At 39.7% G+C, this 23,013-nt stretch overlaps 1 protein-coding gene across 8 annotated transcripts in view; it reads left to right on the top strand.

Moving 5' to 3' along the window:
* The window catches only part of ASXL2 (ASXL transcriptional regulator 2), a 120,557-nt gene extending 99,923 nt beyond the window's left edge, over positions 1–20,634 (top strand). For all 8 annotated transcript variants that reach the window (XM_053667117.1, XM_053667114.1, XM_053667116.1 and 5 more), the window contains 3 exons: positions 2,836–2,941; positions 5,826–6,540; positions 10,211–20,634. In XM_053667117.1, the coding sequence (XP_053523092.1) occupies positions 2,836–2,941; positions 5,826–6,540; positions 10,211–12,688 (3,299 nt within the window). In that variant the 3' untranslated portion in view covers positions 12,689–20,634. The remainder of the gene's footprint in view (positions 1–2,835; positions 2,942–5,825; positions 6,541–10,210) is intronic.
* The last annotated feature ends 2,379 nt before the right edge of the window (positions 20,635–23,013 follow it).

Genomic DNA, 23,013 nt, shown 5'->3' with positions numbered 1-23,013 from the left:
GTGGTGCTTGAGTTGCACGAGTACCTCATGCAATAGGTTCTCAGTGAATCACAAGGTAGGGGTCAGTCATTGTTCACTGGGGTATACCAAATCTAGCTGCCACCTGCTGGGTGCTCACACCCTTTGTAGTGGGGCAGTGTGCCAGGGTGTCGTCAGGGCAAGACCAATAGAGTTTATCAGGCCCAAACAGTCCACAATTTGGCTGTGTGGAATGTCGAGAGCTCTGCACCCATGGGGCATGTGAGGGTAAAATAGCCCCTGTCCTAGACCATACAGATCAGTCTGTCCAAGACTCTTCTGGGAGTCTGAACTCAGCAGCAGGGTGGCTAGGAGTCAGGAAGGTGGGGCCAGTGGATCTCTTGTGAGGGAGAGATGCTGGTCAGGATGGGCGAAGGTCAGGGGAGTGGCCCCTACTTTAGAGACACACAGCTCTTCCAGATTCTGCCCAGACCTCGGCAGGTTGGAGCCACCAAGAGTTGGGAAGGAGGCGCTAGTGGATCTCCTGTGAAGGGGAAGTGCTAGTCAGGTTCATGGGAAAGTGGGGAGAATGACCCCCCACCTGAAAGCTACACAAGTCATTCACTGACACGCTCTGATTCTGCCCAAACCTCTATACCCTGGACCAGCCACATTCCTCTCATGGTGCAAGCTCTGCAGGGTGGGGTGAGAGAGAGCCCAGAGGTTGGGGCTGTTGTTTTCCCCTAGGCTAATGTCATATGGAGGGGACTGCTCCAACCACAAAAGATGGTGTCTGCAGTGTGGGGGAATGACTCAGCATAAGGATCGTGGTCACTTCCCTTCAGCTCTCCCTAGAACCACACACCCCAGTCTGTCTTCATGAGACTCTAGTCCGTTCTACCCTCTCTCTGTCTGCCAGGATCCCAGGATAATGGCTGTAAATGAGATTTTGTGCGTTGGCCCTTCTAGCAGACTCATCTTTCCCTGTGGACAGAATCCCTGCTGATTTTCACAGCCAGATGTTATGTGGGTGCCGCCTCCTGGCTCTAGTTCTCTGGGTTGGGGACCCTGGCTTGGGGTTTAGACCCCACACTTTGCAGGGGGAGCCTTGCAGGTGAGGTAGCCCTCCGGAAATTAAGCTGCCTTCCATGGGAGGGGAGCCGGCTCTTTTTGCAACTCTGTTCTTCCTACCAGTCTTGATGTGGCCTCTGTAAATCCTTGGTTATAAGACTTCTCTTACAGCTAGTCTTCGGTTAGTTAAGCAGCTTGGTTGCTCTGTATTTTAGTTGTAATTCCAGTTTGGGCCTGGGAGGAGGGGAGTGAATGTACCTTCCACCTACTCCACTGTCATCTTTGGATCTCGTCCTTTTGTTTTTTTAAGTTCCCCCAAGGGGTTCAATATGCAGTCATTATTAAAACCACTAGCTGTGTTAAAGGAAGTGTGGGAAGCTTTAGAAGAAATACATTTATTAAAAAAGAGCATTAGGAATGCTATTCATACTTTTTGTCAGTTACATTGATAATTAAGTTAATAGACCAGCTAATTAATAGGTATATTGTTCACAGAAATTGCTGGCTTTTCCCTTACTCTTTTTCTTTTTAGAACCATTTCTGTGTAGAAGGGATCCTTTGCTGATTACTTTGGTTCTTTCTCTTACTTAAAGATTTCCATGAGCAGAGACCTGTTTTTTTCTGAATTGAAATCACCATAGCATACTCATTACCAGAGCCTTTCTTGAAGAATAAGTTGATAAAGAATCTATGACTTCCAAACCCCCATTTTTTAAAGTAGGTGTTATTAACAATGATACCTTGATTATCATCACTGTCTTGGTTTTTCGTATGAGTAGTCACTGCTATACCTAGTCAAGCAATAGTAGTTTTTGAGCAGCAAAACTGAAAACTGTATACATCTGAATAGAGTTCAATACATTAAATACTTTTATTCTACTTTCTATTAATACACACAGTAGACTCTACAACAGACCCCAAGTTCTGGGTTGGTTTCTGACAGCCAAATTCCTCTTTTCCTTTTCATATTCTCAGGACTGTGATTTCCAGAATTTCCTAAAACTTTTCCTTTCCCTCTTCTTAGGAGGTTTTAAACTTCAAGTCTGCCATTTTCACCTCTTATTTCCCAGTGTCCTGGGTATTAGAGTGTAAAGGGAACAGCCTTTTTGAGCCACAAGTGTGAAGATGGTCTACCAAGCACATTGACTGTTTGTTGCTGGTGGACTGGAAAGGATTGATGTGGTTGGTAGTGTGTGCAAATAAATGGCATATTCAGAGCAGCTAGGTCTTTGGCACATTGTCCACTTTGTTGCTAGGGCATCAGATTGGTACAATTAGAAAAAAACTAACAACTCCAAAATAACTTTCTGCCTTTTTTTCTGGAATCTTAAATACTTTTAATCCGGACCTCAAATGTTCATTATGCAGTTAGAGATGAAAGGCTTAAAGCACAAGTTCCCTTGGAGAAACAGAACTTTAAAATAATGAAATGCCCGGTGGCATTATTTACTGAAAGCTCACGAGTATTTTTCCAGTGGAAAGCAATTAGAAATTCACAGTTAATGATAAATCTGTGGGGGCTGTGATGTTTGGAGCAAGAGGGAGGGAGGTACTATAAGGAAAGCCCAGGAAAGAGACCCAGTTGACCTGAGCCACATACTGAAGACTACATGGGGTGTGCAAGTATTTTTTGTTTCACCTGTTTGCATTTAGGGTACTCCTTTACAGTGAGGAATTTGGGCAAATTTATATTGCTTTCACAGGATGGTAATCGAACTCCTTTATGAGTCTTTCATGATTTACAAATAGTTAAAAGTTGCAGTGTGTTTCTACTGACTATCTTTTTTTCTTTTGGGTATGTTATAGGTGAGTTTACACCTGAGATGCAGGTGAGAATTCGACAAGAGATTGAGAAGGAGAAAAAAGTAGAGCCGTGGAAAGAACAATTCTTTGAAAGCTACTATGGTCAGAGGTAATATCAAGATAGATTCTGTTAATTCCTCTGTGTCATGTGGTACTTCATCTTATTACCTTTCCCAGAATATCTAGTCCTCAATATCTGTTTTTTCACCACTTCGTTTTTACCAAGAAAATGTTTTCTCTTTGAATCTCAAGTATACAGAGTTAGAGTACTCATAATCTTTAGCTCTTAAAACATCACCATTGGATTTTAATTGTCTTGAATTGGAGTCTCTTTGAATCAGTTGGCTTTTCTTTCAGTAACTTTGTAAAATATAAGACTACTGAAGTTCTGCATATTTCTTATAGTAGCTAATTTTAATCCCACAGTGTAGTAACTTCTAGATCACTAAGGAATCCTAGGAATCCTGTACTAAGGACTGTTATATCCTATTTTAATTAAACAGCCTCTCCTTTTTAAAAGGCACCCCTGGAGATATACGAGGTCTGTCCAGAAGGTATCCAGCCATGTAATATGAAAAATAGAGGCATTTATTGAAGAAGATACAAGATACAAGAAACATTGCACATAGGACAATGACGCCTCAGTCCCCTTCAATATAGGCACCTTGGGACCTCACACAGTTCTCCCAATCGCCATCAGCTGCCCCGTCGTATTTTCCTGGTATCTCATCGACAATCTGAAATCTCTTCCCTTTCAAAGGTGATTTTAGTTTTGGGAAAAGCCAGGAGTTGCAGGGCATCAAATCTGGGCTGTAGGGGGGCTGAGTCACCTGGGTGATTTGATGTTTCACCAAAAAAACTCTATGAGACATGATGCAAAAGTGGGCACGTTGTTGTTGTGATTGTTTCCAATCACCAGTTGCCCATAACTGCAGTCTTTGAGAAATTCCAATAATTTCTAGCCAAAGGAATGTTTAAGCTTAATGCAAAATTTGATGCAGATTCATTGCTCTACTTGCTCAGTCATATTGAATGTGACGCCACACAGCACACATGCTCACTCAACAGTGGTTCATCTCCTCCACTGATTAGTACAGTGAAATCATTGATCACATGTGCGCATTCTGGTCAGTTCTCCTTGGCTGCCAGGTTACATCAATGTCGTGCAAACCGTTCTTACATTAACAACGGCTAGACTTTTTCTGGATAGACCTCGTATATTTGAAACAAGATATAAATCCTGTTCTAAAGGGGCTGTGGTCCAAACCAGTGTTTTTCTAATAAAACATCCAAATGAAGTCTTAATGGGGGGCATTGAAATAGGTGACAGTGGAGCTGTTGTGTTTGAAATAGGGTTGAACATCCAGAATCTAACTTTGTTAGTCTCCTTTCATTCCTCTGCATGCCTAGTGGCTGCCCTTTAGGGAGACTTCGTGACCACCGCTTGAGAACTGTTGGCTCTGTTCTTTATCTTCAAATAGTGTTCATTGACCCCTTCATGGCCCTTTAGGAAATGATTCCTATTCGGGTTAACATTATCATATACTGATTTTTTTATGGTTTTTTTTTGTGCGAGCTGAGTTCTTACATAGAAATGATGGTGTGTGTACATTTAGACCATTATTTATACATATCAGGTATTCAGTAAATACTGTTCATTTTTTCCACATTAGGTAGATAGAGCATTATAGTAGTTGTTGTATCCTTCTGTTTTCAGCTCTTAGTTTTTTCATTTTATAGAAGGAATTTTAAAAATTAATTTATTGTTTTAGAGAGAAAGGAGAAGGAGAAAGAGACAGAAAAATCAATGTGCAAGAGAAATGTCTATTATTGGTTGCCTCTTGCATGCGCCCCAGCTGGGTACCTGGCCCACAAGTCAGGCATGTGCCCTGACTGGTAATTGAACCAGCAACCTTTTGCTTTGCCAGACGACGCCTAACCCATTGAGCAACACCATTCAGGGCTGGAAAGAATGTTTTTTGATTTCTGTTGAGTTTAGTCCTTGTCTATTCCATCTCAGAGGTGCAGTACTGATTTTTTAAAATTTTTTTATATATTTTTTGAAGTCACCAGACTTCTTCCTTGTGTTTGCCTTTTGAAAAGTATTGTAGAATGCATAAACCAAAAACCGAACCCATAGGCTGGGAATGAAACCCAGCTCTTCCAAATGGGAGGCAAGAATTCTATCACTGAACCACGAGTACTTCCTATTAAACGGTATTCTAAAACATCGGGAGGAGTCTCTAGTGTGATGCCGCAGAGTGGCCCAGCTCTTAGGCCACCCTATGGAAGTCTCAGTTGGTCTTCACTCCCAGGATAGCTCAGGCATTGGATCTCAGAATTGTAGTGTTATACCAAGAGAAACTTAAATAGGCTTTTCAAAACTCAGAGTAAAATTCTCAACCTCTGGAGAATATTGACAACCAGCTTTTCTATTATCCCTTCAAGGTCACTTGGGGTTTTTTTTAGCTAGTTTTTCTACAGGTTCTACAGAGCAGAGCTAATCACAGTCCAAACCCACAGTATCAGGGTGTGTGGGTCTTGGCCTTCTTTCACTTCCCTTGTGGGTAGTCTGTGATGCATGTCTCTAGACATTGTGGCCCCTTTATAACAGGAAATAATAATAATTAACACTGCTGAACTTTTATTATCGACAAGGTACTGTTGTAAGTACTTTACATGCATTAACCTAGTTACTTATCATAGCAACAGTATGAAATGATTTACCTCAGTGCACAATTGAAGAAACTGAGGCACAGAAGGCTAGTCACTTACTTTAATATCACATGGATAGTCAGTATCAGAGCCATGATTTGAATCCAGGCACTCTGGCTCCAGAACCTTCACTAAAAATAATAATGAAGATACTACTATATGAAGAAAACCTGCTATGTGTCAGGTTCCTCTACGCATTGCCATATACCATATTTCATAATGCTTTCAATAACATGGGTCATTTCTCAAATAGAACCTTTCTTTCTTTCAAATTTTAGTTCTGGCCTGAGCCTTGAGGATTCAAAGAAATTGACAGCTTCACCCAGCGATCCCAAAGTAAAGAAAATCCCAGCTGAGCAACCAAAATCCTTACTTCCTTCTGAGGCCTCTCCTGTCAGTGTAGTCCCTGTAATTCCTCAGGTAGAGCCTAAAGAAGAAGTAGTGCATATGCCATCACCCATCCAAAAAGAAGAGCATGAGAGCCAAGATAAGGTACAGCCAAACTCTAAATCCACAGAGTCCCTGCATTCGTCCACTAGGGATACACGTGAGCTTTGTGGCATTCTTCCCATCAAGTGTCCAAAGGATGAGGATGTCTTGGAACAGAAGCCAGTTTGCTCCATTGAACAAGAATCTGAGAAAGAGAATCATCTCACTGCAGCTTCTAATTATAATAAAAATGAAAGCCAAGAAGCTTTAGTTAAGTCTCCAAGCAAGTCTAAGAGTCCTGGCGTGGAGAAATCAGTAATGAAGCCCATAATAGAAGCAAGTGCACAGGAGACCACTGTGAAAGAGCCTTCATCAACTCCAGTTGATCAAAGCACAGAAAGCCTCAAGAGGAAATCTATTCCCCAAGAAGAGGCCCCTATGAGCTGGGAGAAAAGGCCACGTGTCACTGAAAATCGCCAGCACCAGCAGCCATTTCAAGTCTCTCCGCAGCCCTTTCTCAGCAGAGGGGACAGGCTCCAAGTGCGGAAAGTGCCACCTCTCAAGGTAAGAGAATGGGAAGAACTAAAAGAGAGAGGTAGCCTGAACACTAAGTTCTTGGTCATACCTCCCAAATTTCAAATAATTTGTAGTATTTCTTAATGCAGATGCAGTTGTGTATATTCGACGTACATGTAACTGTGGTCTCTCTTATATGAATAAAATTATTAATGAAATAGCCATGTAGAGCTCCTACACATCTTTGTTGGTGTTTGAATAAGTAAGATACCTGGGTATGATCTAAACCTCCTCCACCCGCCCCCTGCTGTCTACTCTTGTTTCTTAAGACAGTTATGGAAATTATTGTGTCTTGTGGCAAAATAAGAAGTATGATGATAAACATAAGGCCATTGGTGTGATGAAGAGATCATATATTTGTGCCAAGAGTCATATTTAAGTGTACCTTGGCCTTTTTCTTACTGCCATAATTGATTTAATGTTGCATGAGTCTTGAGCTACCTTTAGTTCCATCCTGGTAAAGGAAATGTGTGTGGTTTCCATGACTCACCACTGGTTACTTGAAGGACATTGCTAAGATGAAATAGTCTTGCTAAGCTCTACCGCTTAGGATATGTCAATAATTTCCATTTTAACCTTGTATTGCTACGTGTCAAATCTTTCAAATTCCTATAGTAGTATCTCTACCTCAGTATGTAAAGACTGCATCTAATCGATCAGTAGTGTACCTTTGAAAACCCAAACACATTTTTACTTTTGATCCTAAGGTTTATTAATACTTGGGCTTGTGCCTAGGATCAGTTTGCAGTCCTTTCATTCATTCAGTTACTAATTAATTAATACTTTCTTATTGATAGTATTTATTATTATCATTAGATAGATAGATATTAATATCATTTGTCTATGATGAGCCCATGCACTGGGTATTCATTCACATTAGGATATAAGTAGAAAAATAAGCCATATGGAAATACTCCCCTTCCCCGCTTTTTAAATTTAACTTAGGTGAATCAAAGTTAGTTCTATCGGGAAATACCTTTTGGAAACACTCAGTTACTAGTACTTGACCCACTTTTTTTTGCACCATGTTACTCCTATTTTTCATTTTGCTTCTTATTAATAGTATGATGTTTTTTTATAACTTTTTATTTTTAAGATTTATGGTTTCAGTACTTAGGAATCTCTCCTTATTTATTGATAATTTTCTTCCATGAATATACTGTCATGATTTGCCAGGTATTCTGATTTATATGATAATTATTTTTACTTTTAAGAACCTTTATTTAATGAATGTCAATCAGAACTAATCTTCAGGCCTGAGAGATGAGTTATACTTTAGGCTTTAACTGGATATAAATGATACTTAGTAAGATCCATCATTTTTATTTCCTTACCTGTAAAGAGCCTGATTTACAAGATAGTCTGCTAATCCAAAGAGGCTCAACACTGAAAACTTAAACCCATTGTGACCAAGTTAGCCCTGTTTAGTTTTATTCCGTTAACTTCTCCTTCCTCATCCCCTCAAAAGACTTTCTCTCAGAAGCTGCTTTTGTAAGTATAATTTTACCTTAGATTCTATTTCAAATCTTGCTTTTGAGACAAAGCTTAAATCAATTTATAGTGAAACAATACCTTTTAAACAAAATTTAAGTGGAAAATCAAAATTTGAATTTTATTACAAATATTATACATATACATGTATATACAATTATACATGCTTATGTATGTTATACATGAGTATAATATGTGTGTATATACACACATAAAGAGAAGGGAAATTCCAGCACACATTGTAATTTTTCCATTCAGTATACATTGCAAAAGAAAAAAATCTTAATTCCTTTTCTCTACCAGGGTTAGGGGTTCTCAGTAAAATTATTATTAGTGCCTAGACAACTTTGAATGGTTTGTAATTAGAAAGTGTAAGATCTCATTTATTCCATATAAACAGGTAATAGGGCTGTTTACACAAATAATTAAAAATTGTTTTAATAAGTATTAAAACTTTTCATTTTAACCACTTTGATAATAATGATTGTCATTATTTATTCAACATGTTATTAATGATTTTCAGTCATTATGATAGATATCATTTATTGTGTTGGGTCTGTTGTTACTGTTAAGATTACTTTAATTCAAGGTTGGTTGTCCCTGTGTACGGTTCCCTTAAATAGCTGTGCTTTTACCTTTTTTTTATTTAATTTTTTAGTTTCATGTGTAATTTTCCTGAATTGGTGGTCCAGTCTAGATGATATTGCCAAGGGGTGACAGTTACTTCTTTCTTACTCTGAGCAGCTTCTGAAGTACTGTGGGCAATTAGATGTAGAATAGATTAAGCTTTGAGAGAGATTAGGTATATCTCATGATGTCAAATATATGGACTTCATGATAAATGCTATAGAATTTCACAGCTTTAACATCTGAATGACAGAGAATCAGTTTTTAAGGACTGCTCACCTTTTGAGAAATGGGTACTGCAAATAATGAACAATCTTTTTTTTATATTTATTTATTTTTCGAGAGAGGGGAAGGGAAGGAGAAAGAGTGGGAGAGAAATATCAATGTATGGTTGCCTCTTATGCGTCCCCTGCTGGGAACTGGTCTGCAACCCAGGCATGTGCCCTGACTGGGAATTGAACCGGCAACCCTTTGTTTCACAGGCCTGTGCTGCTCAATGCACTGAGCTATACCAGCCAGGGCTATATCTTATTTTTTTTATTAGTTTATTGGTATAATGATTCTATTTAAATTGAAAGGTATATGATTTGGTTTTTAAGATGTATTTCTTTTTAATTAAAAAATATTTCACTATCTTATATTAGTTTCATATGTACAGCATGGTGGTTAGATAAGCTTATGCTTTACAAAGTATTCTACCTGACATTTCCAATATTCAACTGGCACCATACATGACTATATTTTCTATGCTGTACTTTATATATACCACGACTATTTTATAACTACCAACCTGTACATCTCAATCTCTTTATCTTTTTTATCCAGTCTCCCACCCCTTCCCAGATACGGTATTTTATGATAGCAATATTGGTGGTTTTAAACCTGATAGTGCATCAGAACCTCACAGGATGATTTTTAGAAAAGCCTTGCCCTCCTAGGGGCTCTAATGTGCAACTTTTGGGATAGGGTTCAGAGCATATGTATTTTTCAAAAACTCCACAGGTTAAGTAAATTTGGTGCCAGCCAGGGATGAGAATGACTGGTAAATAGTATGTCCAATACTTACACACTCCCACTTGGGGATGGGCAGAAGGGGCATACATAGAGTAGAACAGAGCAGGACTTTCCCCCATGACCTTGATAGTAAAGCCTAGAGGTAGTAAAAGGCAGTTGTATTTTATACTTCTCCTTTCTTTTTTTTCCTCCACACACTCATTTGAAAATGCAGGTGCCATAGAAAGGTTTATATCTTAAATGATAAGCAGTTGTGACATTAAGAGAGAGTTGAGAAGTATGGGGATTTGAGGTGGTGACATTGGGTATTAAGGGAGAGAAGAGTCGTTATTAGAAGAGGAGGTGGAAGGAACCTAAAAAAAAATTGTGTTGCTGTCTGCATGATTTGGTCTCTTAGCAGAGACCTCCCATCTTCATCCCAGGTGTTGTAGTGTCATCTTACTCTAAAAATGTAAGTGTTAATGAAGTTTTGCTATTCTTGTAAATGAAAACTAAGCCCTGTTGGTCCCCCCCCCCCTTCTTTCAGATCCCGGTCTCCAGAATCTCCCCGATGCTGTTTCCTACATCGCAGGTCTCTCCCAGGGCTCGTTTTCCAGTCTCCATCACTAGTCCTAACAGAACAGGAGCCAGAACTCTTGCAGACATCAAAGCAAAAGCCCAGCTGGTCAAAGCACAGAGGGCAGCAGCTGCTGCTGCAGCCGCAGCTGCTGCAGCCGCCTCCGTTGGAGGGACCATTCCAGGACCTGGCCCAGGGGGTGGACAAGGCCCAGGAGAGGGTGGTGAAAGGAAAACTGCTAGAGGAGGGAGTCCAGACTCAGACAGAGTCAGAGAAACTGGAAAGGGTCCCACACTGGAACTGGCAGGAACTGGAAGCAGGGGAGGTACGCGAGAGCTTTTACCCTGTGGTTCAGAGACTCAGCCCCAATCTGAGACCAAGATCCCAGGCCAGGCACAATCTCATAGTATCTCTGGAGCACAACTACAGCAAACCCCCTCAGTGCCTCCAACATCTGCCATCAGTGGAGCATGCACAAGTGTCCCATCACCAGCTCACACTAATGCACCCCCACCAGCTTTAGGGAAGTTGAATAATGAGAAACTGAATGCCACCAGGGCAGCAGCCACAGTGGCCTCTCTTAGCCACCTCCAAGGGCCCAGTCGTTGCAGGCAGGAGAAAGTACCTTCTACTCCAGCAGGTCCTGCTCTAATCTCAGGTGCCTCACCTGTTCATTTTGCAGCTGATGGCACAGTTGAGCCCAAAGCAGGTTCTAGTAAGAACACACCAAACTCTTCAGCCTCAGCAGAGACAGCTGCCAGGGCTTCAGTGGATATGACTTCCTCCCCTTTAACATCTTTATTAATAGCAGCCACTTTAGAAAAACTTTCTATACCCCAGGTCAGTGTAACTGTAGCACCTACTGGGTCAGTTCCATCCTCGAGCACTTTGCCAGCAGCATCTAGCCTTAAAACTCCAGGAACTTCTTCAAATATGAATGGACCCATTTCACGGCCAAGCTCCAGTATCCCTGCTAATAATCCTTTGGTCACTCAGCTGCTCCAGGGCAAAGATGTTCCCATGGAGCAAATTCTGCCTAAACCACTCACCAAAGTTGAAATGAAAACTGTTCCACTGACTGTAAAAGAGGATATCGGGACAGGAGCACCCACAGGCACCAACACCATACCAGAAAACGGCCCCAGAGAGGAAGTTCATGAGAGGCCTTCTCATCCAGCTCTACAGCAACTGGGTAAAACCTTACAAAGTAAGCATCTCTCCCAGCTTCCCAGACCCCTTCAGCTCTTTTCAGGTAAGGATCTAAGAGACTCGAGCATTGATGCAAACCAAGAAGGACTCAGTAAAGCAACCCAAGATCAGATCCTTCAGACTCTTATCCAAAGTGTTCATATTCAGAGACAGAATGTTCTCTCATTTGTGCAGCCCTCCCAGTTCAACTTAACTCACTCAGGTTTCCAGTTAGAAGACATCTCCACAAGCCAGCGGTTCATGCTGGGTTTTGCTGGCAGAAGGACTTTGAAGCCTGCGATGGCAGGTCACTACTTACTTAACATTTCCACTTATGGCCGGGGCTCAGAAAGCTTTAGGAGGACTCATTCTGTAAACCCCGAAGACCGTTTTTGTTTAAGTAGCCCCACTGAGGCCTTGAAGATGGGATATCCAGACTGTAAAAATGCAACAGGAGATAGTAGCAGCGGCAGAGAAGAAGATACTGATGAGGAAAGTACTGATGATGAGCAAGAATCTGTCATGGTGAAGAAGGAGGACCTGGCTTCCCAGAGTTCTGGCAAGTGTGAAGCAAGTTCAGGCCCCCACAGTAGAGAAACCCTACCCGTTGATTGTTTAGCTAAAAATAATGTGAAGGCAGAGATACCGGTGCATGAGCAGAACATTGTAAGCAAGGAGAATTATCTGTTCACCAGAGGCCAAACATTCGATGAAAAGACCCTTGCCAGAGATTTTATTCAAGTAGCACAGAAGAAAATGGCTCATGCGGTGAGAGGTAAAACGATGCATAGCTGCCCTGAGCTTTTCAATTCCACTGCTCTTCCTCCACCTGCAAACAGCCCTACCCATCAGCCTCTGCTTCTTCCACCACTGCAAACCCCAAAGCTGTATGGGAGCCCTACACAGATTGGGCCAAGCTACAGAGGCATGATCAATGTCGCCACCTCATCTGACATGGACCATAACTCTGCTATACCGGGGATGCCCGACTGTAGCCAGGTATCTAGCAATGTAAGTGATGTCATGTCCTTTTCAGTAACTGTCACTACTATCCCTGCTAGCCAAGCGATGAATCCTAGCAGCCATGGCCAGACCATTCCTGTTCAGGCATTTCCTGAAGAGAACAGCATAGAGGACACGCCTTCAAAATGTTACTGCCGATTGAAAGCCATGATCATGTGCAAGGGGTGTGGAGCTTTCTGCCATGATGATTGTATTGGCCCTTCTAAACTGTGTGTCTCCTGCCTTGTTGTTCGATAAAGAGACTAGAAAGAGAACACACTGTAAAGAAGGCAGGAAGGGAAGAGTTGACAAGGTATGTTTTTTGTGTCCTTTTGGAATCACAGAAATAAGTGGATTTCAGTTGTCAAAAGACAAATGTTAATCAGGAATACAGAGTGCAGATCTTACATTTTAGAGGACAAGCACCTTGTATAGTAAGTCGAAGTCAAGCAAGACTGTGTATTTGTGACAAGTTTGCACTTACAAAATCATGTACATAAGTCACATTTTGTTTTAACATTTTTTCCCAAGTGTTTAGGTAATAATGTATTACTTTGGATTCAAGTTTATGTTCTCTACTTCATGTGACTCTGAGAAAGGTTTAATGCCATGCATGGTGAAGGGAGGCTTGTCTCCCTTCTGTACTTTCCTAAGAGGCTAGGAAGAGGAAGGAATGAACGAATGGTCTGGAGAAATCACCACTCATGCTGACTGTGTGCACCTGTAGGCTTTACATGGATTATTCAGCCTTTGTAGAATATGGATTCAGGGTTTGCTCAGTCCCTTTACCTTAGATGCAGCGTTCTCACGTTCCAAGTTTTTGATGAGGTATTAATTTCACAGCTAGTACTTCAGGCTCTGAAAGCTCTGACTTGGTTCTTGGCTTTCATAAGCCAATGCTGTTGCCAAGCACTCTGCATGCAATTTGTGTGCCTCTGCTGTTCCTAATCCCAATACCCTGCCCTGAGATGGTGAATGCGGTCCATGAAGGGTATGCCTCTTTGGCCCCTCATGTTACCATAGCCTGGGCAGGGCAACAGTTCCAGCAGTAAAATCCAAATTAGTCATGGGAGTTTATAAGCAGGTTCGAAATACTAGTATAAAATTAACAGGAAAGTGTTAGCGATAAGGTGATTTGAACTGTGTTTTGTTGGGCCAGCGGAGTAAAGGTGCAGAAAGAAGAACTTTGGAAAAGAATTTTAATATTAGAAATAAGGTAGCCTTTTCTCTCTCAACCCGTTATCTAACGTTCTGTAGTCAGCTGTTGCTGTGGGTAGAAAAGCTCATTAATGCCACATTTGCCCATCCTGTTAAACCTGTCCTGACATCCCACACACCTGAGGAGTGTGGAGTAACCTTTTGAAGAGTTACTTTGAAGACATGTGCACAGACACATAGTACAAGTCAGGCTCCTTTTCTGTTTTAGAAATAACGTCCCTGTTTGGGATCTACTGTCTATGCACTAGAAATTTCTAATGTAAAGGGGCTTCAGTGGATGGCTAAGGGAACATCTAGAAAGGAGAAAATTACCTCCAAGCTTTGTTGTTTGTTCTTGTGTTTTAAGCCTATATCTAGTGACTAAAGAGTTTTTGAGTACATACGTTTAGGTCATGGTTAAAGAACATTAAAATAAGTCTACAGTTTACCAGAACTTTGCTATCATTAAACAATCGGGTATTGTCAGGGTGCATCATTTTGCATATTGATTTCAAGTGTGTAAAGTAAAAATTCTACTGTAACCTAGTACGGTCGTAATTGTACTTAATATTCAGGATGTGATATTTACAATGTTCAGAATAGTGTAAATTTTTTAAGTAAGCCACATTCCAGCTTAGGAGAAAGTGGACAGTAATAATCTTTGCTTTGCCCTCTCCTCCCCTCCTTCCTTGTTACACACATTTTCATTACTTTCAAACTCCATAAAAAACTGACTTCACAATTTTTCTTTTTTTGTGGTGGCTCAAAGCAAAAAGAATGAATAGCTCTGTTCTTGTTTCAGCCAAGACAATATGCTGTCCTTCTAAGTTCCCTTTTTCTTCCAGCACACACATAGCTGAGAGAAATGAAAGTGGATCCAGGGATAAGGTTTTTCTCCTTAACCAGGTTCCTTCTCAGCCAGGACCAGTAAGAAATAGAAACCATGGTTCTGTTTCCAAACTTTCAGTGCCCTGGGTAATTGCGGAGAGAGGTGCTAGTTAAAACTTTCCATGCCCAGCTTCTGCACTCCCCAGTTCAGTGGTGGGATTGAGGGCTGGTCTGGAAATTGCCCTCATGCTGGAAGTTGTAGTTGAGGGTTTTAGAACTGACCACGTGCTAAACAGTTAGCAATTTGGATTAATTAAAGTGGCTTTTCTTCTTTGCACCTTTCCTGAATCTGAGGATGGATAGACTATACAGGGAAGGAGGAAAGGCATCAGGGATTTTCAAGTTCATTTGGACAGCAAACCATATTGTGCCTGTTCATCTTGACCCAGGCTCTTGCAGATGGTCGTAAGATGCACTGCTCACCAGATTTTATTCAAAAGTAGTATAATACCTAGCTAATAAAATACTTGCATTTATGAATGCCCCTAAAATTGTCAGCCAGGTACACTGCCTCAATATTGACCAAATGAGAGAACAGGTAGGTTCTCTTGGGTTGGTGGTAAATTGAATGCAGTCCATTTATCAGTTTGTTTCAAAAACAGTGGTTTCAAGTGGAAAGTCATGAGCTGAGCAGGAAGAAAAAGTTACAAACTAACTCTTGAAAATAAGGCAGAAGGAACAAGAAAATCATTAAAGTATGGTACTGTGGTACCTTTAAAGCAATTTTTATCTTAGATTTTCAGAATTACTTTCCCATTAAATTCAACCTAGTAAGTGCTGAGCTTACTTTTGTGGTACTAAGTTGGCACTGCTTCCAGTCACTAGTTGGGTCTTGTGCCTGACGTGTGTGGTGTGCTTCAGTACCTCCCCCGGCTGGTTACCTTGGGAGGCAGCGTTAACAGTGCATGGTCTCAGTCTCCCTTATGACTATTACGAGTTGTCTAGTAGAGAAGGCTTCCTGAATCTTAAGTCTCAAAGAGTTTTGACTAAAATTCTTCATCCAATTAAATACAAAATAAAGCCAAATAACTTGGAGTTGTTTGCTCTGCTTTTATTCCTTAACTCCTGTGCTCAAAATACTGAAGCTCTCTGTGGTATCCCATGTAACATTTTAAAGAATAAGGTCTAACTAATGTGTACTTTTTCTTGGGGTAGGGGAAGCATACTTTTATGGGCACACAGGTGTAGTTGCTTAGGAAATTATTTCAGATTTAAATAGCCAAAGGAAGACCTCATTGCCTTCCAGGTGAAGGTGTAAATTCATACATATTAATGACCTGACAGTCATCATCATAATTGCTTATTATTGCCATTTTCTGCCTTAGAGTCCTTTGAAAAACTTCTGGGTGAAATGATTTGTTGTAACGAGGGGGTCTTCTTTGGTCATTACACTGCTATTTATTTCTAGAACTCACTGTCAGTGAGCAATGCCAGGGTTGTCTTACTCTCTCATCTAGGAGTTTGACTTCATGGCAAGAAGGGAAAAGTCTCCCCCTTGCGTTACAGCAATGTGCTAAGTACAAAACTTGGCCAAGGGTAGTTTTCAGCTCTGTTGATAGAATAGTCCAAAGAGACTGAGAAACATGATGATAGGCAGGGACCTTTCCTACCATGTTTCAATACGTACATACCTGTTGAAAGAAAACAATAGGTAAAAACATTTCCTAAAATTGAAGAGCTTCATAGATTCTTGGTTACTTTATTTTTTATTAATGCTTTACATTTGATACAACTATTAAAGATCAATTTTAAAAATAGCTTTCCAGTAATATATTTTAAGTAATATATATTTTAATATCTATGTAAAAAGTGACAGTGGAAGACTTTGGATTTCTCATGTATGGTCTGTTTAATGTAGGACCTCACTGTTAAGGCACAAATGATTTCAGAGGAAGTTACTCTAAAGATACTCAGATTTTTTTCGAAAAACGCAATAAAGGGGATAGTTTGGGAATTTATTTTTATTTTAAAGGAAAATTGACTTCTTTACCACAAACTATTTTTTTCCCTTCTGGCTATAAGGTTTGTACAGACTGGTTTGGTAAATGCTAAACTTTTGTGTCTTGTTGCCTTTTTAAAGGAATTGTTAATGTTGGAATTGAGGGTATGTACAGAGAAGTTGGTGTCAACACCATTTAAAAAGTCATATTTTTTCACAAATATAGAAAAATCATTTTGCATAAGAATTTTAAGTATTTGCAATAAATATATGTATATAGATTGTATGTATTCATATATTCTTATTTTTCATTTTATTAAGTAAAAGATAATTAAAGCGAAAATAAAAACTTTGGAGTTTTTGGTGAATCTTGAGATCTCACATACATCTGAGGGCAATGTGGGTAAGGACCCTCAGTTGTTGCCTTATATTACCATTGGAAGATTGCCACAGGTTGCGTAGAAGGGAGTAAAATGAGTAATTTGGTGATAAATCAGGGTAATGTATTTTTTTTTTCAGAACTGTAGTGAAAATACTAAAGTCTCTTAATCTGTCTATCTGTGTTCACCCTTAAACTATCCTGTCTTCTAACCACTAAATGTCAGTGGGAATGTAAGACCAAAAAGAAAAAGAAAAAAGACAGGTGCATTCTTCTTCTTTTTTCTTTTTTTTAATATGCTCATTGCTTGCTTTTAAAATAAAGAATGGTAAGAAAGTGTATCTCAGGGGAAAATAGATTTTTCTTTCTCCACACTGGTTAATAATTCATTAACAAACATTCACTGCCAGCACTTTCTAGGCCAAGTGGTGTATAAAGAAATAATCTCATGAAGATAATAGAATACTTTCTGTTCACCAATTTTTCTCCAAGAAATTAATTTCATAGCCAGTTTTATGTCCCCGATTGATCTAGAGAGGTAGAAGAGCGAGGCGAACTTGGATTTTGGTCTCCCTAGTGTCAGGAAGGGCATTTGTAAGGATGAGGACTGAGCCAGATGTCAGAAGACATTAATTGCCCATAGTCCCATAATCTGGAATCTTGATACCTAAGAGAGGTAATCTTGTGGTTGCAAGTACTTGGTTTTAGGACATGGTTGAGGAAGCAAAAGTGATGCCTAGATAGTTTTTGGAAATAAAGATATGTAGCCCACTCTAAAAATGAATAATACAGATTTATTTGATGACATGAAAGAATGTTATCTTAATGACCCATGAAACTGTTGTTTACTGGTTCACCTCAAAATTGCTTAGCTGTGGTTATTTTCACTGATAAAGGCATATTTTGGAAATTAATAAGGATACATAGAACGCTTTTTTAAAAATGGCAGCCTTACTGTTTTCAAGAAATTGAAATTTTAAACATTGGGGTTGCCCAAAAACATTGAAGATAGTCTGTCTAGCTGTCCAGAAGAACAGAACTCTAAATCTTTACTGACAATACACTATTTCTAAAGAAAATGTCTTAAGTCTCAGGGAACATCTGCATCCTCATAATTCTCGTATGTAATAGACAGGAATGAAGGTGAATACTTGCGTGTGAACCACAATGACAATTTACACAGACACCTCCCTCACCCCATTTCTAGTACATATTTATCATTATTTAAATGGGCCTTCTACCTCATGGGAAGTAAAACTAATTCAGGTAATGACGCAGGAGCCTAAAGGTAGAGTTGGTCTGCAGTTGAGTGAGAGAGCAATGTACCAGAACACAGCTTCACCATGAATTCCCAACTCGACTGACATCGCAGTCTTAGAAACTGTCCATTGCTTTTGACAATGGCAGTCCATTGCTTTTGACAGTCTTAGAAACTGTCCATTGCTTTTTCATGACTGCAAGCAGTCTTCAGAAGTCAGATTTTGCATAATGTTTCTAGCTGTTTTTGTGTACAAAGCATGCTACTTACTAATTCATGTATTTATTGAACACCTACTTGTGCTAAGCACTGCTGAAGTTCTGGTTATATGCACAGGTATACAAAAACAGTTATGTAAATTGTGAACGGTCTTGCTATTGTAGTAACCATACAGCATAGGTCCCGTTCAGGGCTCAAAGAGTAATACATGCTATATACTTCCCAAGACATGTTGGAAATTTAAGTCTAAATGAGTTATGAAATAGTATTTGAGACACTGAACCAGTGGCAAACCATGGAGAAAAGAAAGACATTGCCCCTAGATGAGACAACAATGTGGAAGTGAGGAGCCATGTTAATAAAATTTACCTTTTTTAAGGAACTGTCATTGGGAAATTTAGTTGTTGATAGAAACTTAAATCTTTAGAGGTCTAAATTGATGAAAGAATCAGTCCAAAAGCAATACCTTTGGAGTAATTCCTGTCAGTGTGTCAGTAAAGATGCTTTATTTTATGTTCAGTGAACACTTAAGAATAACAAGTGGGTAAATAACCCAAAAGAAGCTAAAGGGGATAAAAAAAGCATACCTTGAGCTCAGTCTGGTAGTCTAGTTTATCTCTAAAGAGATGTTACTTCCCTGTTCTTTCTCCATAATAGATGTAATTAGTATCCTTTTTTTTCCCTAATATTGTAGGTTTGGCTCTCCCCCTCCACTCATCTTTTAAGTTATAAAAAGAGGCTTCCACAGAACCGTACCCCTATTGTGGCATAAGTCCTAATTCTTACTTTAAGAGTAATGTAGTCTCATCTCTGTCCAAGAAATAGGAGGGTGGGTATCTTACGCTTTCCTAGTACTAGGTGACCGCAAATAGAAAATTGGGTTTCTTTCCTAGAGACTATATGAACTAAAGGAATCCCACCTCCATGTAGGAAATCTCCTAGAAAGATTTAACAGGAAGTACAGATTGAACCTGGAAGAGCCCCGAAGATGGTCAGCTGTGGAGATGGGATGAGAGTAGATAGTGGCTTCTCCCTGAAGAGTACTTTAAACTTGTTTTTTTGATTCTTCAAACTCAAATGAAGCGGTAGAGCATTTAAAAACACCTGATTTGCACCTTGACTGCAAACCTTGAGAAGACCTAGAGAAGAAGAAAGGTAAACTCAACATTGGTTTAAGCCAGATTTAAGTAAACTGAATCTTTTTTTAATGTTTCGGGTTCCTGTAAGGTAACATCGAATTGCTGAGTGGAACATGGAATTTGATTGGAGGCATTTTGTGGGCTAAATATGGTTTTCTATTGAATTGTTGTTGCAGCTTCCTCTGCCGATCTTGATTTCAGGTTGTGTGTCTGTCGAGTGACACAGACATTGGCTGATAAATACTGTTAACCCAACTAGTCAGCACTTAATTTTATTAACTTTAATCATGGGCCTTTTAAAATATTTAAAATTCAGATTAGCCCAGAAAGAAAACAATACATTACATGTAAAAATATCACTTCAGAACTATTATTTTACATCCAGCTATGTTCTTCCTATGGAAAGTGTAGTACATCAAATTTTATGTTTCTTGGGTCAGTTATATTCAAAGACCAGTGTCAAATGTTTTCAGATACCTAGAACTTGGGACTAATGGAGTTGGACTTTGATCCTGAGTCTGCAGTTCTTCCATTTTAGATTTTTGGGCAGTAACAGTTTTTTTTAAGAGTTTAGTACTGGCCCCTGCTGACCCTTATGTAATTACTGCACCAGCTTTAAATTAATGGAACTCTTCCTGAGTCTCAGATATGGTTTCCCTTTTGTTCCCTTTTGTTTGCTAGATTCTGGTCTAGAATGAACCTAAATATTTGTTCTCTAATATTGAACTACTGATTAAAGGGCAACTTTGTTTTTAGAGATTTCATGAAATAGAGTCATGAAAGATCTAGAGTATATGACAAATGAAACTTTAGAAATTAAAACCTTTTTTCCCTAGCCATAAGTGCTATGACCTATATTTAAAAAACCCATCTTGATTCTGTGACTCACTGCATCTCACCTTAAGACTGTCACCAGCACCAAGAGAAATCACAATGGAAGAAATGACCTTATGTTGGTCTTGTTCACTTTAAAATCTTTGTGCACGTAGGCCTTAGCACTTTGACAGAAGAAACTCTGCCTTTAGCTCCTCACTATTGTCTTTATTCCTGTCACTTTTAGACTATTCCTTTCAGTGGTTGTATAAAACTACCTTCAGAATTGAATGTATAATGTTTCTGCACATGGACAACTGTATTTTATCTTAATGACTCATGTTGAATAAAGGCGTACAGTTTTACTCTAAAGATTGTGCCTTTTCTTTTACAAAGAAAGTAGACATGTTGAATGAGTTACCTGCTTGTTGCACCTTCCCTTGCATCTGATGGCACAATTGTCCCTGGGTTGTGGCTAAGTTAGGATGCCACAGAGAGTGCCAGTCTCTCCAGGCAACATTCAAAGATTAAAAGAACTCAATGTGAGCCAGAAAGAATTATGTGTTTTAAAAATAAAAAGGAAGTCCATAGTGCAAAGCTACAGAAGTCAAAGCAGCATGGTAGTGGCATAAACGCTGGTACACAGACCAATGGAATAGAATAGAGAGCCCAGAAATAAACCCTCACATAGATGGTCAAGTGATTTTTGACAAGGGTGTCAAGACTAGTCAATGAGGAAAGGGCAGTCTTCAATAAATGTTACTGGGAAAAGATGATATCTACATGCTAGAGAATGAAATTGGACCCTTACACTGTATATAAAAACTCAGAAGAAAGTGGAAAGTTTTATAGTTCAACTTGGCAGTGATTTCTTGGATATGATGCCAAAAGTGTAGGCAACAGAAGAAAAAATAAATTGAACTTCATTTTAAAAATGTGTCCATGAAAAGGACATTATCAGCAGTGAAGAGATAATCTACACCTACAGAATGGGAGAAAATGCAAATGATACATCTGATGAGAAATTCAGAATGTTTAAAATTCTACAATTTCACAACAAAAAATACAATTAAATATGAGTAAAGAAATTGAGACATTTTTTGTAAGAAGACACAGATGGCCAATAAGCACATGAAAATATGCTCAACATCCCTAATTACTAGGGAAATGCAAATCAAAATGACAATGAAATACAACTTCATACCCATTATGATTGGTATTATCAAAAGTGTTGGCAAGGATATAGAGAAATTGGAACTCTTGTGCATGGCTGATAGAAATGTATGTGTTTGTATATCTCTGCACCAATACCACATCACTTAATTACTCTGGCTTTATAATTTTCAAGCCTGGGAAGTGGTGAGTCCTTCAGTTTTGTTCTTTATCTTCAAAGTTGGGTAGGCTATTTTAGATCTTTTGATTTCCTATACGAATTACAGAATCAGTGATCAGTCTTTATAGAGAGAGAAATTGAACCATATGGAAGTCCAACAATCAAGAAGTTAAAGAAGAAACATTCATCCAGACTGGTAAGAGGGGTGCAGATGGGCAGCCAGAGTGGAGAGGGGGTATAGCAAGGCAGCTGCTAGTGGACTGGATGGTCCACATTCATGTGCAGATAAGCTGTGAAGAGCAAATGGTGAGCAATACAGACCTTGCAGCCCAAGGTTCCAGCACGGGAAAGTAAAGCCTCAAAACCCCTGGCACTCAAAACCTGTGGGGGTTGAGGTGGTGCAAGAAACTCCCAGTCTCTCAGGAGAGTGTTGGAGAGACCACATTGTCTTAGAATGTACACAAACTCACCCGTCCAGGGCTTCAGCACCAGAAGGGCCCAATTCACTTGTGGGTAGTAGCGGAAGTTACTAAAGCCTGGCTGAGAGGGAAGCAAGCGGCACTGTTCCCTCTCAAACCCCGTCCCCCATATATAGAGCCACAATGCAAGAAAGTGGGTTACCCCACCCTGGTGAATACCTAAGGTTCTGCCCCTTAAAACATGACGGGCACTGAGACAAATAGATATGGCCCAAATGAAAGAACAAATCAAAACTCCCGAAAAAGAACTAAGTGATGAGGAAATAGCCAACCTAATAGATGCAGAGTTCAAAACACTGGTAATCAAAATGTTTACAGAAATGGTTGAGTACAGTCACAAAGTACAGGAAGCAGTGAAGGCTATGCAAAGTGGAATAAAATATACAGGGAAGCAACAGTGAAGGGAAGGAAACTAGATGCAAACAATTTGGGACCAAAGGAAGAAATAACCGTTCATCTGAAACATGAAATAATTCAAAAAAAAAATGAGGAAAGGCTTAGGAACCTCCGACACAACTTGAAACGATCAACTTCTGAATCATAGGGGTGCCAGAAGGGGAAGAATGGGAAATTGAACACAATGAAGGAAAACTTCCTCAATCTGGCAAAGGGAATACACTTCCAGGAAGTCCAGGAAGATCAGAGTCCCAAAGAAGTTGAACCCAAGGAAGCACACACCAAGACACATCATGATTACATTACTGAAGATCAAAGATAAGGAGAGAATCTTAAAAGCAACAAGACAAAAGGAGACCTTTACCTGCAAAGGAGTTCCATAAGGCTATCAGCTGATTTCTTGAAAGAAACCTTACAGGCAGAAGGGGGCTGGAAAGATATATTCTAAGTCATGAAAGGCAAGGACCTACATCCAAGATTACTCTGTCCAGCAAAGCTATCATTTATATTGGAAGGGCAGATAAGGTGCTTCCCAGATAAGAT

The sequence above is a fragment of the Artibeus jamaicensis genome, unplaced genomic scaffold, assembly GCF_021234435.1.
Source record: "Artibeus jamaicensis isolate MK-2021 breed Jamaican fruit bat unplaced genomic scaffold, CSHL_Jam_final contig_465, whole genome shotgun sequence".
Classification (NCBI taxonomy): Eukaryota; Metazoa; Chordata; class Mammalia; order Chiroptera; family Phyllostomidae; genus Artibeus; species Artibeus jamaicensis.
This window is presented reverse-complemented; position numbering and strand designations above follow the sequence as displayed.